General features: G+C 41.2%; 1 protein-coding gene across 1 annotated transcript; it reads right to left on the bottom strand.

Annotated features, from left to right (window-relative positions):
• Nucleotides 1-14,348: 14,348 nt before the first annotated feature.
• LOC101561512 (olfactory receptor 2AT4-like) lies at nucleotides 14,349-15,293 on the bottom strand. Its single transcript, XM_004632586.1, has one exon. It carries the CDS (start codon nucleotides 15,291-15,293, stop codon nucleotides 14,349-14,351), a length of 945 nt encoding a protein of 314 aa, XP_004632643.1.
• Between the last annotated feature and the right edge of the window lie 3,092 nt (nucleotides 15,294-18,385).

Raw genomic sequence — 18,385 nt, 5'->3', positions numbered from 1 at the left:
GATCTACTATGGAACTTACACACAAGATTTAATATGTGTTCTATCAAGTTTGTGCTGAGCCCTGAGGTCTGAGATGACTCATACTTGGTTTCCACCTCCAGGCCTTGCAAGATGATGAAAGGACATGGATATATTCAGAGGATGAAGCAAGTAGTCTAAGAGGAAGGTAGATCTTGTGATCACATAAGGAAGTTGACAGAGATTGGTAATATCAAATCAGAAGTGTGATAAAAGGCCAAATAAAATGAGCATATTGAGGATGCCAGGGCTGGGTAGAGGAAGTACAAGCTTGTTTGGGGAGAAGGGATTGAAACAGTGGCTATGAAAAGGGCAGTGTTGCTGGCTGTGTGGCTATGGGGCAGCTAGGCCACTTTATAGCACTTGGGCTAAATTATAAGTCTGGGTCTCATGAATGCTTTCCCTTTCCTCTTCCACATCCCTCTTAGACTATATTTCTTACTCCCAAGTTTTTCTTCTTCTCCATCGGTTGCTTATCCTGACAATTTTGCCCTCACAAAATTTGCCCTCAAGCTGGTCTTGACTGTTTTGTCTGAAAGTCCATCAATCTAGGCAGCCCTGCAGGCACTTCTCTTGTATCTGTCTCCTCTATGAGACTCTGTGGTGGTGGTGGGCAGGAGAACGGAACAAACAAGACATTTTCTTTTGCATCCCACCTCCTAAAGATGGTGTCAGAGAGATGGTTTGGATTAAAAAGAAGCTTGAGTAAAGAGAGAAGAGACAAAGACACCAAAGAGTTCTTTATATTAGTGATCTTTCAAACTATGTTCTACACCTATCCTGGTCCCTGTCATCCTACCTTAGATGGGAATTTGCCCAATCATCTGCTCTCCAGGACCAAAGGAACCAGGGTGCTTGTCATATGTGACCACCAGTTGGCTCTGAACACTCAGTGAGGGGCAGGCACAAAGGAGGGGCAGATTGTATATTAGCCAAAATATCTTTGGTCACAGTGAGAGAAGGCCAGCTCCACCTAGCTGTTCATCTCATGGTCTTATTTACAAATAGCAGAAAACAATTCTATCTTGCTTAATGAGCAAAGAGTTCTCCCAAAGTACATTGGTAGGTAGTTTACAAAATCTCTGTGAGACCAGAGGTTCTAAGTCTCTTCTCTGGACTCTGCTTATAATAACATCTGGAAAGCAAGCGAAGGCTTCTTCAGTGGGAGGAGAATGTGGGAAATTCTAACACAGGAAGGTTCCGGGCAACCTGTATCACAATATTCTGTACCCCAGCTTGAGTAATCAGGGACTTTATTTATTCACTTACCTGGAGAAGTGAATAAATTTGGCCAATCTGTGGATTCATATAGTCATTCCACTCTTTTTGCCCCATCTCTCAAAGATATTTTCCCTGATTGGTTTCATTCTCAGACAAGCTCTTTCCAGAGGCATATTATAACTTTTACAAGCCCTTGGATCTTGTGCTTTTTAGGCCTCTTCCTCCATACAAAATTATTAAAAACTACATTTTCCAATTGCATTGGTATAAAATGAATACTATCCCGGATAGATTGTAAGATGACTTTTCTTCTGATTTTAACAGAAATTGAAACATTTTCATGAGCTCCTAGAAGTATTGGGGACTCTGTCTGCTGAGCTACTGCATCTAATGGTAGGCCTGCCCTGGTTCTTCCCCCCTGATGGAGAAGTTGGCCACTAACTAGTCTTGATTCGTATTGCTTACCCTTGCCATACAGTTTATAATCCTGGGCAATGGATGACTTCAATTTTATGCTTCTGTTGTATACATTATTTCTTGGCAAGTCCCTTACTGCACTCACTTGTGGAATGGTGTGATCACAAAATGTGGGATTTTCTCATCAGATCTGGCCCTGTCCCCACCTTGTGATAGAGAAGGTGATGCTGTGTGGTTGATAACTCCCATATTATGTGTTGGGGGGAGAGAGTTTGAAAATAAAAGATCCTGGTCACAAGAAAAGGTAATTGCAGTTTACTCCAACACTACAATAAAGATACTAATGGCAGAGAAGAAGTCCACTAGCATAATCATCTGGTCTTACCAGGAATTGGAGGGGACCATTGGCAAGTGTGAATTTCCCTTAGGTAGCCCCTGAGCACTATCTCAGAAGGGTCAAGGCACTTCTGGGGAAATAGGCTGCAAAGTGGAGTCATTTGTTCATATGGCACCAGCAATTAGATATAGAATGATAGATCTAAGGATCGCCACTTTTTAGACTCTTAGACTTACATTTAAAGAATTTATAGTCCCTGGAACTTAGATTCTAAACATCTTAGTACTTTCAATTCTGAAAATCTCAAATCTCTGAAATAATGGATTTTAGACTTTTTTTCTACCTTTCATTTCAGATCTTTTTTTAATTATAAAATATTGCAATCATATATTGTAGAGCCCAAATCTGAAAATTTTAATATTGTATACTCTCAAAATGGTTTAAGATAATAGAATATTGGGATATTTGAAGCTTACTCTAAAAAACATACCTTGAGAATCTTGAGAATTTAGAATTGGAGATACTGGAGCTCGGATTCCAGGTCCCTTGGTCCAGCACCTCTGAGCTGTTAAGGACTGAGTTAGGAGAAAACCTTATTTGGCATCTCAGACCTATGTACAAAGGCCTGGGTGAGCAGTGACTTCAGAGTTCCAGTTCTGTCCACTTAGGTCCTGAACCTGACTGGCCCTTGCTTAGGAGCCTCACATTCCTCACACTATGGATGGTACATCATTCACCTTACCCCAGCCTGTGACATCTCATCCTCTTGGGGCTGTTTCTCTTCTTTTTAAGAATAGAATGCCTTCCCTGGTGGCCACTCACATGAATAGAATCCAAAACTAGGAGTGGGCAGTGGGCCTTTCCAGAGCTCTTCCCAGGGCTCTTTGAGCCTTTTGGAGGCAATGAATTTTCTGTGAAGATTGGCCTGCTCACAAGGGAGATGGAGGAGGTACAGCCAAGGAGGAGGCCTCTAGTAAGACAGAGACATGCCAGTGAAATCTTGTGAGAAATTGGTGGCATGCCATAGGAGCGACTTCCGGCTTTGGCCCTGAAAGTATTTAACATGACTGTAGTCCTTGTTCCATTTCGCTCAGGTTTGATCACTACCTCCCCATGGTGAACATTAATTAGAAAGTTCAGGGACAAGAAAACTCTCCAGAACTGGAGATTATCCAGGATACTCTACTGAAAAGAAAGGATCACACAAGATAGTATCAAGTTAAGTTTTTCTGATCATGATTTTATTGTAAGTGGCTATCTTCACAATTATATCCCTGCATTTATACAAAATACATGTATGTTTATTTATATTCTATGTGTAAGAAGGATTTGGGTCTTTAGAAGTTAAAGACAATGTGAAATAGGACAAAACATAACAAAAATTAATTTAGAGGGAGGGAGAACGGCAGCAGATATTTTTAGACACTTGAAAAATAGAGGTGCAAAGATGAGAAAGAGGCTCTGAGTTCCTGTCAGCCAAGGCAAAAAAAGAATCTGCCCAGGTATGAAGCATTTCATTACCTACTAGCAGGAGTGGTGAACTTTTCATTTCTCTTTCTTCCACTGCATTAAAAAAGAAAGTTATAGAGTAATACTGAGTAATACTATAATAAGCACTATATTTAACTTTTGGGTTCGCACAACATCATTAAAAGCTAGTAGTTACTGAATACTTACAAGAGTGCTTATTTGTGTTAGAAATGCAAATCCCTGGGCCCCACCCAAAATCTATGGAGTGAAAAGTAAGGCTGAAGGCGAGAGTCCTGTTTCAACAAGCCTCAGTGATTTCGTGCACACTGAAGAGTGAGAAGCCCTGATGTAGAGGCCCGGAGAGTGGGGGTGAGGGGCGGCATTCGCCATCACCGTGGACCACATTCCAAGAGCCTTTGGGTGAAAACGGCCCCTTGACTTTGTTTTCCTCACTGAGTACTGATGTGCTCCCTATTCTTCCTGTGACGTTGGAGGAGGGGCATCTAATGAGCAGAGGTAGCTTGATGGAAAGAAAATCAACCAGGAGAACTCAGCTGTAGCCACAGCTTTGTTTAGTTTATCTGAACCTTTAGGAAATGCATGTTTTCTGCTTTGGGACCTGACTATATCTAGCTACGCAATGTAGAAGCTGATGAGATAATTGTTCAGAAAGGAGAAGGAACTAATGCTGAGTGACATTTTGTGCTGGGGGCTGATCAATTTATTAAGGCACCACTGGGTGCCTGGCCCTAGGAGATGTTTGGGGATACAGATGTGAGAAAGACAGGTTCAGTTCCTGGTCTCACTCTTCTAATGTATACATACAAGTACAAGTATGCATACAACTAATAACAGAATAATAATAATTCAGTCTGCAGGGCCGTAGTGTGGAACCTCTATACTAGCTAGAAACTGGTTTTCTTTTCTAGCACAAGTAGAAATACCTTTTAAATGATTTTCATATTAGTAATATAAATAATGAAGATCATAGATTGGGTGTGGTGGCACATGCCTGTAATCCCAGCACTTGGGAGGCTGTAAATAGGGGGATCACCACAAGTCTGATCTACGTAATGAGACCCTGTACTAAATACATAAAAAAGGAGGATCACCTCAAGTCTGAGCTGCGTAATGAGACCCTGTACCAAACACATAAATAAATAAAATATCAAAAAGAAAAAAAAAATAATGAAGTTCATAGTACTGAAAGTTACTACAATTTTTGTTTAAAAAATTAAAATACCCAAGCTGGGGAGATAGCTCAGCAGTCTAAGTACCTGCTGTCAAGCACAAAGACCCAGATTGGGTCCCCAGTACTGTATGCTGTGCCAGCCCTGGGTGCACCATGTTGGCCACTGAAACAGGGCATGATGGTGCATGCCTGCGCAGTGCTGGGGAGGCTGAGACAGGACGATCACTATGAGTCTGAACTGCCTAGTAAGAACCTGCACTAATCAATCTATCAATCAATCAATCTATCTATCTATCTATCCATCTTAAAAAAAGAAAAAGAAAAAAATTAGAATCCCCACCAAATGTGGTGGCACATGCCTATAATCCTAGCAGTCAGGAGGCTGAGGCAGGAGGACTGTCACAAGTTTGTAGCCAATCTGGGTGACATAGTGAGTTCGAAGTACATTTGGACTACATAGGAGACAGTATCTCAAAAAACAAGCAAAGTAAGCAAACAAAAAAAAATAAAATCCTGAATGGAAGACATGAAAAAAGATTTGAATAACTAGGGAGCTATATCAAGTAAGTGAAGTCCTCCCAAATTATCAGTAAATTTTTGAGGGAGCTTATAAACTTATTCCAAAATTTAAATGGAAGAAAAAGACAAGTAGGAACCTAAGTCAACTTTGAACTATGTAAAAGGATTGAAGGGGCTTCCTGCGTGCCATAGGAAGAGAGATAGCCTTGAAAACAATAAAAATAAAACAATGTGATTTGGCATAGCAACAGACAAGTTGATAATAGAAGAAAATAGCTCAGAAACAGCTGAGATGAACAGAAATTTGATACCGTGAAGATGATACTATAAAACAGGAAGAACAGATTCTTAAAGAATAGATTTGAGAAAAATGACTTCTAATATGAAGAAAAGAAAGAGAAATTTCTTCCTTGTGCTTTAAACAGAAACTCTACAAGGATTCCAGACATAAACATGAAAGACAAAAGTAGGAAGGCAATCAAATAAAATGTTCAAAATACCTTTGTGTTGGGAGCCATGGAATCTAGAAAATTGATCAAATATGTGAAAGCAGGTCTAGACTTCAGTGCCTAACGCAGACAAGCTACCTCAGTCCTGAGATAAGCATCCGACTGGTGAATGTCAGCTATTAGTCACTAGGCAACTTTATGTCACACATTATTAACTTTGCAAAGCACAAATAGATGTCCATACTGTGGCTCCAGGGTCATCTCACCAACCAGGCAGATGAGCCACCACCTGACCCAGCTCTTGTCTTCTTGTCTATCTTTTCCTCATTCCTGCCACCGTTTCTCCCCAGGTACAATGGATTGTACTGAGACCAACAGATCCCTACACCTTTGCACTATACGTGGAAAGAAAGACTAGAAACCTTTAGTCACAATGTAAACAACATGATGATATAACCATATCAAGTATTTCTACTTGAGGAAAGACAGATTACACACTGACAAAATTTGTTGGCAAGTAACTAACGTTGACAAGAAACAGACACATGGAAGTCCTACAAAGCAATAAAATAGGAAATTTGAAGCCGTGAACCAAGTTTCTCATAAGCACTTCACTCAAGGGGACACTAGTGGTAAACAAGTATATAAAAAGGTGTTCGTACTATAAGTTATCTGAAAGATGCAAATTAAACAGAACGAGGTAGCTTGTTTTAGCTTAATAAGAATGCAAAGATTAGAAGGTTGGATGCAAAATTTTGAGTAGGATATGAAAAAATAAGAAGCATGTAGTGTATTACTGCTCAGAGTGTAAAGAGCACAACCATTTGGGGAAACAATCTTAAAGCACAGACTGTTTTATATTTGCAGTAATTACATTCTATAAAGTGATTGCAGACACTGAATGAATAGTGAATCGTTGCCCTAGGGGAAGCGCTGGGTTAGGTTGCCACAAGACTATAGCTGCAATACTTTTATTAGCCAAAAATACAGAACCTGTTTCACATATGTTTCTGTCTAAAGACATCTTATTTAATGCATATTATTATTGATTCATTGTCATTGAACTCACAGCCAACAACGCAATAACTCACACTTGAGGGAAGCTTATTTAACATACATATTTTCCTCATAAGGCACATTGCAGCCTACTTGCACTTCGAGACATTAAGCAGCAGTTTGTGCTATGCATGGGATGCATTTTAAATGGTGAAGTTACCACAAAAGAGCACTAAAATGAAAAACAAAGTACCTCTATGTAGACTACCGAAAGGACAGTCATTTAGAGTATGAGAGGAGGGCATCATCCTGTTTCTCTCGGCTGAGAACCTGCTCACAGGGTCACTCACATTCGGCTGCTCTGTGCATGTCTGAGAATGGCCCAGAAAGCCTCGTGAGGACCAATACCGAGGCTAGTGGGTAGGCGAGCTTGCGTATATGGGCTCTACAACCAATGGTTAGCTCAAGATCAAGCAAACTCTATGACCAAACTATTTCACTCTTGATGTATAAGATATGATTCCGGGCCCATAAAGGGATATATACAAGTTATTCACGAGGACACAGTGATGGCAAAGAATTAGACTGCAATTTAGTTATCTTCCACCAGGTGAAAGTGAACTGTGATGAAAGCATCCCATACATATGCTTCGGTGGGAACCTATGCAACTAAAGCATAAATAGCAACGGAGAACCAAAGCACAAAACTAGATGAAAAAGGTAATAAACAGGATCACAGAATGCTGAAGTGAAAAAGACAGTGGAAAGGAGAAATAAGTATAACAAGCTGAGTAGCACGGGCTAATGCGATCTTTGCTCTGCGCATTCCTCCCTTGCAGCTGAACAAAGAAAGAAAGAGAAGAGACATGCTGGGAGATCCAGCCCAGCCCAGCCCAGGCCGAGGGAGTGTGTGGGAGAGCTTCTGGCTTCCCTGAGCCCGCAGGAACTCCCCAACCAAAGCTCAGGCATGCCGCATGAGTGAGACCCTCTACCATGCCCTTGGGACCCCTCAACCCATCTGGAGCCCCCGCCTCCAAGCCTGCCCAGTGAGTGAGAACTTCTGCGACTCCCTCAGGACCCCCAGATCCAGCCCAGCATAGGCCCAGTTAGTGTGTGGGACAGCTTCTGCGCTCCCCTGTGCCCCTTGGGTCTGGGGCACAACAAAGGAGCACAACAGGTTTACTGTTGTGCCAGAGAGGCAAAACAGGTTCACTTCCAAGGGCTGCAGCAGGAAGGAGCTGAACACAACAGCTAGACCCAGGCCAGGCATAACTAGATAAACTCAAACTTAGTAGATCTGCACCCAAATTTCAGTAGGTGCTAAGGTTATAACTGCACCAAAGGTCAGAGGTCAGTGCTATATGAAATGACAAAGACAAGGAACAAAATGCAATCTCAGGCTTGAGCCCACCCATAACAAGTGCAGAGAACACTAGCTCAACTGAAATGAATGAATTAACAGTGTTAGAAGTAAAGAAACTACAGAAAGGTATAGAGGAACTCAGAGCAGAATTAATTCTTGAAATAAAAAAAAATCTCTGAATTCATAGCATCTGAAATAAAGAATCAAGTACAGAAACATATGGGGGAAACCCAGTGCCCACACAGAACAAGTGCAGAGGACACTAGCTCAGCTCAAATGTATGAATTAACAGTGTCAGAAGTAAAGAAACAACAGCAGAAAGGTATAGAGGAATTCAGAGCAGAATTAATTTCTGAAATAAAAAAGGAAATCTCTGAATTCATAGTACTAAAAGTAAAGACTCAAATACAGAAACATACGGAGGAAACCCAAACTGAAAAAAAAAACTCTGCAGTAAAATAATTAATAACTGCCTCTAAAGAAGACATTGATAAAAAAAAGATTAGAAAAATGATGGATTTCTTGAATGAGCAATACAGGAAAGAAATAGATTGCATGAAGCAGAGTCAAAGAGATATAGAGGAACTTAAAATTTCAATCACAAGTTTGCAAAACCTTTTGAGTGAAAGTGAAGACATAGTTTCAGATCTTGAAGATGCTGGTGTAGATAGTGAGAAAAGATCTCTTAAAAACAACCAGGATGCAGGAAAAAATAATTCATCACCTGCAAGATGATGCAAAGGTGAACAACATGAGACTAATAGGCATCAGTGAGAAAGAAGGAGTCAATACAAATGATATCAAAATAATATGGGCAGAAGTAATAGCAGAAAACTTCCCAAATATGAGGAAACAATCTGACATTCAGGTAACTGAAGTAGACAGAACTCCAAATAACTTCAACCCAATTAAAAATACACTGAGATATATAGTAGTCAAGATCCCAGAAATCCAGCACAAGAATAATGTACTGAAAAGCTTCTGGAGGAAAGAAGCAGATCACATTCAAAGGAAAACCCATCAGAATTACGGCCGACTTCTGTTCACAAACCAAGAAGAGCATGGAGCAGAGTACTTCAAGTGCTCTATGAAAACAAATTCCAGCCCAGACTACTATACCCTGCAAAACTCTCTTTCAAGTTTGGTGTAAAAGTGAAATACTTCCATAACAAAGAACAGTTAAACAATTTCATGATGACAAAGCCAACCAAGCTTACCCATACTACTGAAAAATGTTCTAGAGAGGGACCAAAATGATCAGAACTCCATGAATGAGAACAGAAGGAACCCACTAAGTAGGGCAAAGAATTAAACACAGGACAAAAAGGAGTAAACAACAGCAGGTAAATAACATGTCAATCATAAGTCAACACATCTCAATTATAACCATCAATGTAAATGGACTTAATTCACCAATTAAGAGAAATAGACTGGCACGGTGGATTAGGAAACAAAATCCAACAATATGCTATATACAAGAAACACACTTAACTCATAAAGAAACTCATAGGCTGAAAATCAAAGGATGGAAAACAATAGTACATTCCCCCAGCACCTCAGAAAAAAGCAAGGATAGCAATCCTGTTTTCAGAAAGTCTCAACTTCAAACCAAGAATGATCAAATGAAATAAAGAAGGCCACTATATACTAGTTAGGGGAAAAATTCAAGAGGAAGAGGTAACAATCATAAATATCTATGCACCAAACATGGGAGCACCCAACTATATAAGACAAATCTTAATGGGCATGAAAAATCTAATATCCAATACCACAATCTTAACAGGAGACCTTAATACCCCCTTATCCCAAAAATATAGGTCAAACAGACAAAATATTAGCAAAGAAGTAGCAGAACTGAACCAGATCTTGGAACAAATGGACTTGGTGGACATATACAGAGTGTTCCACCCAAACACAGCTGAATACACATTTTTCTCAGCTGCACATGGGTCATTTTCTAAAATAGACCACATACTGGTCCATAGGTCATGCTTAAGTATGTACAAGAAAACAGAAATTATCCCATGCATATTATCTGACCACAGTGCAATGAAACTGTAAATAAACAACAAAAGAAATCAGAAAAAAAAACCCTAAAAATAGGCATGATGGGGGAATTAGAAAGTGCTCTGGGCACAGCAGAGGGCATCAACTCATTTTTTAGGGTGAGGTGCAGGGGAGGTTCTCTGGAGAAGGTAATATTTCAGGAAAAGTATTACCCAGCTTGGTTGAAGAAGGAAGAGGGCTTCAGGAAGAGGACATGTGTTATTGGGTGCAGTGATAACTAGGCATGTTCAAGAAGCATTCAGTTCAGAATTGCCATGCAAGAGAGAGAGGCATGATCCAAGGATAAGAGATCACCTGGTGCCAGGCCTAAGTCAGGTCAAAGACTGGAGATTTATGGTCAGACCAAAGACCACAGAACCAACTGTGGCCACATTGTGGGCTGAAGGCTGGGCACAGGGCAGAGGCCAGTCAAGATGCTGTGTGCTCTTCTACGATAGGAAAGTAGGGGTGAAAAGGCTGGAACTGAGGAAGACAGGAGAAAGATGGGATTATCAGGGTGCGGGAACCTTCACCACCTCTCCCTGAGATTCTTGGGTGAAGTCATTCAGCCCTGGGGCATCACATGTCAGCCTGCTTTTCAGGGCAAATTGCTCCACTGATTCTTTACATTTACTGAACTGACAAATAAGTATGTATGTATTTATCATGTACAACATGATGTTTTGAAATGTGTATACACTGTGGAAGTAATAAATTAAGCTAACTGACATATACATTACCTCATTTTTGCTGTGAGAACACAAAATCTTTTCTCTTTGGAATTTTATTTATTTATTTATTTCTCTCTCTCATATATATATATATATTTTTTAATTTTTTTTGTGGTACCAGGGATTGAACTCAGGACCCTGCGCTTGCCAGGCAAATGCTTATTATACTGAGCTATCTCCCAGGGCCCTATTTATTTATATTTTTAAAGAATACAAAATAGTGATAGAAAAAAAAGCATTATAAATGATACAAGATTTCACTAAACAAAGTAATAGAAATTCAACAATGGTTGCTGTATTACATGATGCTATCATCAAATTAGTTGTTCAGACTACCAGATATAAATGTATAAGATTTGTTTAAAGAAAAGAAAACAATAACAAAAAAGTTATAAAAAATTCAAAAGAAGACAAAATCAGAGGAGAAAAAAGTTTCAAACATTAACCGCTCCTTTCAAGGGACCAGCAGAAATTAACAATACAATTCTCCACACTATCCTGCATATATACCTAAAAATATCTTTTTCTATTCTCTCATTTGTCCTTTTCCCCATCCCAGTTTTTCCTTCCCATTGAGCAGCTTTCCCTCTCCCAGATCTGTTGTACCTTTTAGATCTGCATTACTCTTCCAGGTTCTTACACTAGGAAGATAATCCTACGTTTGCACACGTGTATTTAATATATTTCACTTACCAATATAATCTCTAGCTGCATCCACTTATCTACAAGAACCTTGAATTTATTTTTTTTATAGGTGACTAGTACTCCATTGTGTAAAATACCATCACATTTTTATCCATTCCTCAGTTGATGGGCGTTTGGGTTGTTTCCAAGACGTAGCTATGACAAATTGCATTGCTATAAACATGGGTGCACATATCGTCCCAAACAGAAACTCTATGCCCATAAAACAATAACTGCATTTTCCCCAGCCCCAGATCCTAGTATGATGATTTCAGTTCCTTTGGAAAAGTACCTAGGAGAGGGGAATACCTGGCTTGTATGGGACCTCCAATCTCAACTTTTTGAGGACTCTCTATACTGATTTTCATAATGGCTGTAACCAGCTTGCACTCCCACCACCCGTGGAGAAAGGTTCCTTTTCCCCACAGCCTCTCCAGCATTTGTTACGGTATCTTAGTGCTATTTTAATTTGCATTTCTTGAATGACCAAGGATGTTGAACATTTTTTCACATATTTGTTTTCTCTTTGGCATTTTAAAGTATGGAATACATTTTATTGCTACAAGTATTACATAGTGGGTCTCCTGAACTCATTCCTCTGGCCTAGCTGAAATTTTCTCCTGTCTGGGCTCTCCCCAGACCTTACTACCCCAGTAACTTCCTTTGATTCTCAGGTCTCTGGTAAAGGAAGTGACTGAACTCCATCTGGCTTCCTCTGGCCACAGCTATCTGGTACAGAAGTGATAGTGTGAAAGAGGGACAGCCAGCCCCAGGCTACTCAATGACCTGTGACCCATGGCCATTAGATTTTTTTAAAAACATGGTAAAATATATGTAACATGAAATTTACCAGTTAAACATTTTAAGGTATAAATTTGAGTGGCACTAAAAACATTCACAATGTTGTCTGGCCATTGCCATTTCCAGAATTTTTTATCGTCCCAAACAGAAACTCTATGCCCATAAAACAATAACTGCATTTTCCCCAGCCCCAGATCCTAGTAGCCTTTGTTCTGCTTTCTGTTCTATGAATTTTATTATTCCGGTTACCTCATAGAAGTGAAATTATGTAACATTTGTCCATTTGTCGGGCTTATTTCATTTTACATGAATTTTTCAGTTGATCCATGTGCATGTATGAGAATTTCATTCTTCCTGCTTATGGCTGGATAGTCTTGCATTGTATGTATATGCCAGATTCTGTCTACTCATTATGGTGGGACATCCAGGTTCTCTTCACCACTGTGAATATGAACATTGGTGAACAAGCGTCTCTTCAGGGCCCTACTTCCTATTCTTTTAGATATATACTCAGAAGTGGAATTGCTGGATCATTTGGTAATTTTGCTTAATTTCTTAAGAAACTGTCACGTGATCTTTCATAATGGCTGCATCATTTTATATTTCTATTAACAATGCTATAAAATTTCATTTTCCTCACCCTCTCACCAGCATTTAGTGTATTCTGTTTTTTCTTTTTTTAACAGTAGGCATTCTAATGCGTGTCATGTTACTGGTATCTTATTGTAGTTTAGATTTTCATTTCTCTAACATCTATTCTTGTACTTACTGCCATTTGTATCTTCTCTTATGATTATGATTATTATGATTATTATGATTATTATGATTATAGTACCAGGGATCAAACTCAGGACCTTGCGCTTGCCAGGCAAGCACTTAGTCCACTGAGCTATCTCCCCAGCCCCTTTCCTTATTTTTAAATTGAGTTGCTTGTACTTTTTTGGTTGGGTTGTAGGGGATCTTTATACATTGTGCATATGAATTCCTTATTAGATAACTGATCAGCAAGTTTTCTCCCATTCTGATTGTCTTTTCGCCTTCTTGATAGTTTTCAGAAATTGGAAATGTAGGCTCATAGGACCACATTTCAGTGTCTTCACTGAACTTATTTCCTGGCTCTGACACCATGCAACTTCTGGATCTTCCGCACAGTCAGAATGACCGTGAAAAGTGCACATTCTGAATTGATCTGGAACATCAAGGCAGCCATGACAGTGAACTAAAGATACTCAAGAAAGAGGACTTCCAGAACTGCTTTAGCAAGTGACAAGAATGATGGGATAAATGTGCTCAAGGTCAGGAGGAGTATTTCGAGGTGGATTAATGGCAATGTGTATTACACTGTAATACTTTTTAAAATTTAAATACATGCTATATTTTTCAATCAGATCTCATATTTCTGATTAGGAAAATCTTCTCTACTTAGCTACCCAATGACATAAATAAGGAAGAGTGCTGAAATTAGAAGAACTGAAAGCTTTTTGTCCAATCAGGCATCCCGTAGGCTGCACATGCTAAAGCATAAGGCAAGGGCAGCATATGTTGGGCTTTTAAGACACCTGAGGTCCAGATGGCAGAGGCCAGTTGTCTGTGGGGCCAGCATAGAGATATTGGAGGTGGCAGAGGATTTTCAGGCAGCCAAGATTGAGATAGCACTTTTAGTTTTTCCTTTGCAGTGTGCTCTGCAGCCATTTCTACAAAAAGGGCAAGAGTGATTCATATCTACCTTCCAGAAATGCTAGGGATTTTCAGAAATACTGAAAGAATAGATCCAAGAGAATCCAAAAGTCATCGACTAAATGACTAAATTTAGTTTCAGTCAAGCAGTTGGAGTCTTGAGAATCAACATTGTCTGAATGAATGGTAAAGTGACCTCAATTATCCTCACAGTCTTGTAAAATTTAGGAGCTACAGCTCAAAACCATTTCGTCTATGAAACAAGAAAAATTCTGTTAATTGATTACAATGGAAAACTATCTAGAACTATATGTTGAGAATTATTGTTCTAAGTAGCTGCCTGAATTTTCCATATTTCTCTCTAGTATTGTCACTGTTTATGAGAGAAGATCAAATTGTCTCTTTGAATCAAGGATTCCATAATTCTTTATCTGCTGGGGTGTGTCATTTTGGTGATGGCTGCTTTGACGTCCTTGTTCCTCAGTGTGTAGATAAGCGGGTTAAGCACTGGTGTGAGAATGGCATACACCACATTGCCCATGATGTGGAAGTCGAGGGGCAGGTCAGCCCTGTAGGCCACATAGGCTATGGCGATGGATGAGTAGTAGGTGCCCACCACCAGGAGGTGGGAGCTGCAGGTCGAGAAGGCCTTTGCACGTCCTTCTCGGGAGTTGATGCGAAGCACTGAGGCCAGAATGCGAGCATAGGAGAAAAGGACCAAAAGGAGGGGCAGGAAGGACACCACCATGGCGATGCAGAAGCCCATGAGGGTCTGGGGGCTGGTGTCAGAGCAGGAGGCCTGGACAACAGCCAGGTGGTCACAGAAGCAATGGTAGATGTAGGCAATGCTGTCAAATGCCATCTGAGAGGTCTGTACCACCGCTGGGATGGGCAGGAGCAGGGCAGTGAGCCAGGCGTTGGCTGCCAGTGCAGCATTGGTCTGTGGGGTCATGTGGACTGGGTAGTGCAGTGGGCGGCAGATGGCTACGTAGCGGTCATAAGCCATCACCACCAGGATGAAGGCTTCAGAGCAGGAGAAGCTATGGAAAAGGTACATCTGCAGGAAGCAGGCGGGGAAGCTGAGGAAGCGGTCCCCAAACAGGAATAAGGATAGCATCTTGGGAATGGTGGTTGTGGTAAAAAAGATGTCCAGTGCTGAGAGGTTAATTAGGAAGAAGTACATGGGCTTGTGGAGGCTGGGCTCTGCTACCACGGCCACCATGATCAGGGCATTACCCACAAGGATGAGTAGATAAAGAAGAAGAAAGATGAAGAAGGTAGGAAGGAAAAGGTGTGTTGGCAGAGAGGGGATGCCCGTAAGGTAGAAGGTGGTTGGGGATTCTTCTGATCCATTGCATGCTGTGGTCTCCATGGAAGGTTAAAGCTAAATGTTCAGAGGAAGGGTAGTGGAACACCTGGCAGGCAGGCTCGGCTGGAACAGAGCACCTAGAGTTTGGAATGATAACTGCTTAATGACCACCGCATAATTAATGTAACCGTGTTAGTTTACAAGCAATTTTAGAGGACAGATAACAGGATCTGTACCCAACCCCCAAATGCATCATCTTACCCTCCGTTTCCATTTCCTTTCAAAATCAATTGTAAAGAAAATACCTGCAATATACAAATCATGTGTTATTTGTTGAGTATACAAGATGAAAAAGGTTTTTGACCTTGTGGGGCTGAAATTGTAGTGCTAAAAGAAAGATGAAAATGAATTCACATAATTATTTACTTGAAATTATGTTAAGTTCTAGGGAGGGAATTCTGTGGGTTCTTCTTTCCCTGTGCTACACAATCCTTTTGGGCTTATCAGATTTTAATTTCTTTTCCTTTAGAATATGCTGAACTTTAAAAAAAAAATGACCTCTTTGTCCCCATATAGCTAGGGAAGGCTGATTTCTCCCAGGCTTACTACATCACGCTGCTTTCTCTCTCTAATAATTAATCAGGGACTGGCTCCTTTCTCTCATTTGTTTGGTGCCGTGCCTCTACTGTCTCCATCCAAGTTGAATACTCTGTATCCTGTCTCTGCATGCGGTGCTGTTTGTCATCATTAGAGTTAAGGGAGTGACACTGAAAATGTTTGAGGCAGGAAGAATCACTCCTGACAGGGATCCCCTTAATGGCCTCTTGCCATGGCTCTTCAGGAACAGAGAATCCAGCACAGGGCCTGAGATTCCATTTGGTGACCTCTCTGGTGCTCCTGCAGCCTAGCGGCGTGCCTCTGTGTGACCTCTGCTGCCCCCTCCCTGCAGTCTCCTTTGTCCCCAGGCCAGAAGGTGTCCTGGTGTTCTGGGAAGGGTCAGGAGGATCAGCTCTAAAGCAAAGACCTCTTCCCAGAGGAATCAGGAATGAGTATTTCAATCTCCAGCTTGGGGATTTTGAGCTGAAGGAAAGCACAGAGCTAAGTCATTGTGTATTTCAGGCTTGTCCTTCGGATGATATGATCACCAGCGTAAGTCTGTGGTAACATTACTGTTAGGGCTTCCTTAATGCTGACAATTCCATGAGCAGTTTCTCTTATTTTCCCTAGAATTACTTGGAATGTTCTTCTTTTAAAAATCTCACACATAAAACCAGCAATATAAAATCAACCAACCAAACAAACCAACAAGCACTGTCTCTAAGCCAGAAAGGGCGAAGTCTTTCCTATGAGCCACACTTGGCCATCAGCACAGCTAGAAGGGTTGTGTGAGGTCTTTGATTTGCAGGATGAGCTCTTTTCTTCTACACATCTTTCCTGCAGAACCCAAAAGTTCAGATTTCAAGGGGAAAGTATTAGGACAAATGTGTCTATTTCCCAATTTCCTTTTCCATTGATAATATCAAGCAAAACTAAATTTCAGAGTTTTACCCAGGTCTCTCTATGGTAGATACTAAGTTGGTATGTGCAAATGAAAATGCCTCCCTATAAAAAATGCCCAAGAACTGAAAAGGGCTGAGCCTACTTTGTCCCAAATTGAGAAGACTGGCCCTCAGCAGAAGCCACTCAGCAGGCGACACAGCCAGCATTTCTTCATACTCAAGTGGATGCAAACCTCCCTGCCCTGGATAACCAGGCTCAGAGAACATCAGGCGTTGTTGGTGGACATGACCCCTCACTAATGCTGAGTTTGGGGTGGGTGCTAGAAGGATAGACACTCAGAGGATCCAAACCAAAGGGGCCCTCAGAGGCCACCAGTATATCTGCCCTCCCATCCTCCTTTGTCCAGTGCTTTATAGTTGGAAACACAGATGTAAAGGGCCCACTGCAGGGGTGTCGTGTGACTTGCCATAGCCTGGTGGTCGTGTACCATGTAATAAGCTCCCAGGTTTGAGACACCTGAGAAGCAGGGGTATCAAACTAATTTCTGAAATAATTTAACATTTTATATTCCAAATGCTTGGCTTTCTTGGCTTATTTCACAGGATAGGGAGGTTATCATCTGAATTATGTATGCCTCTGAGGAATGAAGCCTTGTGTTTAGAGCCACTGCTTTGCAGTGTGCACCATTTACTCCAGCAGAACTCTGTAGGGATTGTCTGGGAGCTGGTTAGAGTGTCAGTGAAGGAGAGAAAAGGACAGAAAAACTACTTTCTGGGAAGTACCATGTGCATCTCATCTATTCTCATCACCTACCCCCCGCAGGGAGAGATCATGGCTCTTCAACAAATGAAGAAACTCAAGGACAAACAAGCGGGGGCAGGTCCTTGTTACAAGTCATAGCTGCAGAGGGAAGAGGCAGAGGTAGCCCCTGGAGACCACCTGGTGCAAAGAAATGAACAGGACAAGAATAGACCTGAGACCTACCTGGCAACTGAGGTCACTGGTTCTTAGACCAACACTGCCACACCCTTCCTGTGACTTTGAGACTCAGAACTGAGCCCTTATGCCTTTTTTTATGGTCTGAAGATTGAGGGAAAATGGCTTAGTTCAACAAACTATTTTCTGTATGTCCCCTCTGTTTTTGCCAGAGTGGAGATTCAGAGCTGGGTGCTAAAGGAAGAGAGAGAAAGCTCTTCCACTTAGTGGACTCCTACGGCAAGGTGTGTTCTCTGGCTTCATTAAACCTTAGGGACAATAGTAGTTAGTAGACTTGGGAGTGAGAAAGGACTATATTTCCAACAGTCCTATCCTGTCCCTATTCCACTTCCAGCTATGTGTACTTGAGTAAGTCACTTTTTTCTCTTTGAGCTTGGTCTTTCTCATCTGTGACCTTCCAAAATGTTCCTTCAGAAGAGAATGCTTAGAGAGTGCTACGAAGTTCATGGAACCTGTTGGAGCTCAGAGTCTGCTAGTTTCTGCTGTCACAACCTTGTCTTTTTGTGGGCCGGCCTGGGCCAAGATGATCTGAATTCCACCTGTGAGCACTCCAGCTTGCCCACGCCCATCAGGATGTCTGGCCGAAGCTCTCACAGCTCGTGCACGCACAGCCATTCTGGACTCTTGAGTTCTTGCTTCTCTGGACACCTAAGCTGCCT

The sequence above is a fragment of the Octodon degus genome, unplaced genomic scaffold, assembly GCF_000260255.1.
Source record: "Octodon degus isolate 3935 unplaced genomic scaffold, OctDeg1.0 scaffold00049, whole genome shotgun sequence".
Classification (NCBI taxonomy): Eukaryota; Metazoa; Chordata; class Mammalia; order Rodentia; family Octodontidae; genus Octodon; species Octodon degus.
This window is presented reverse-complemented; position numbering and strand designations above follow the sequence as displayed.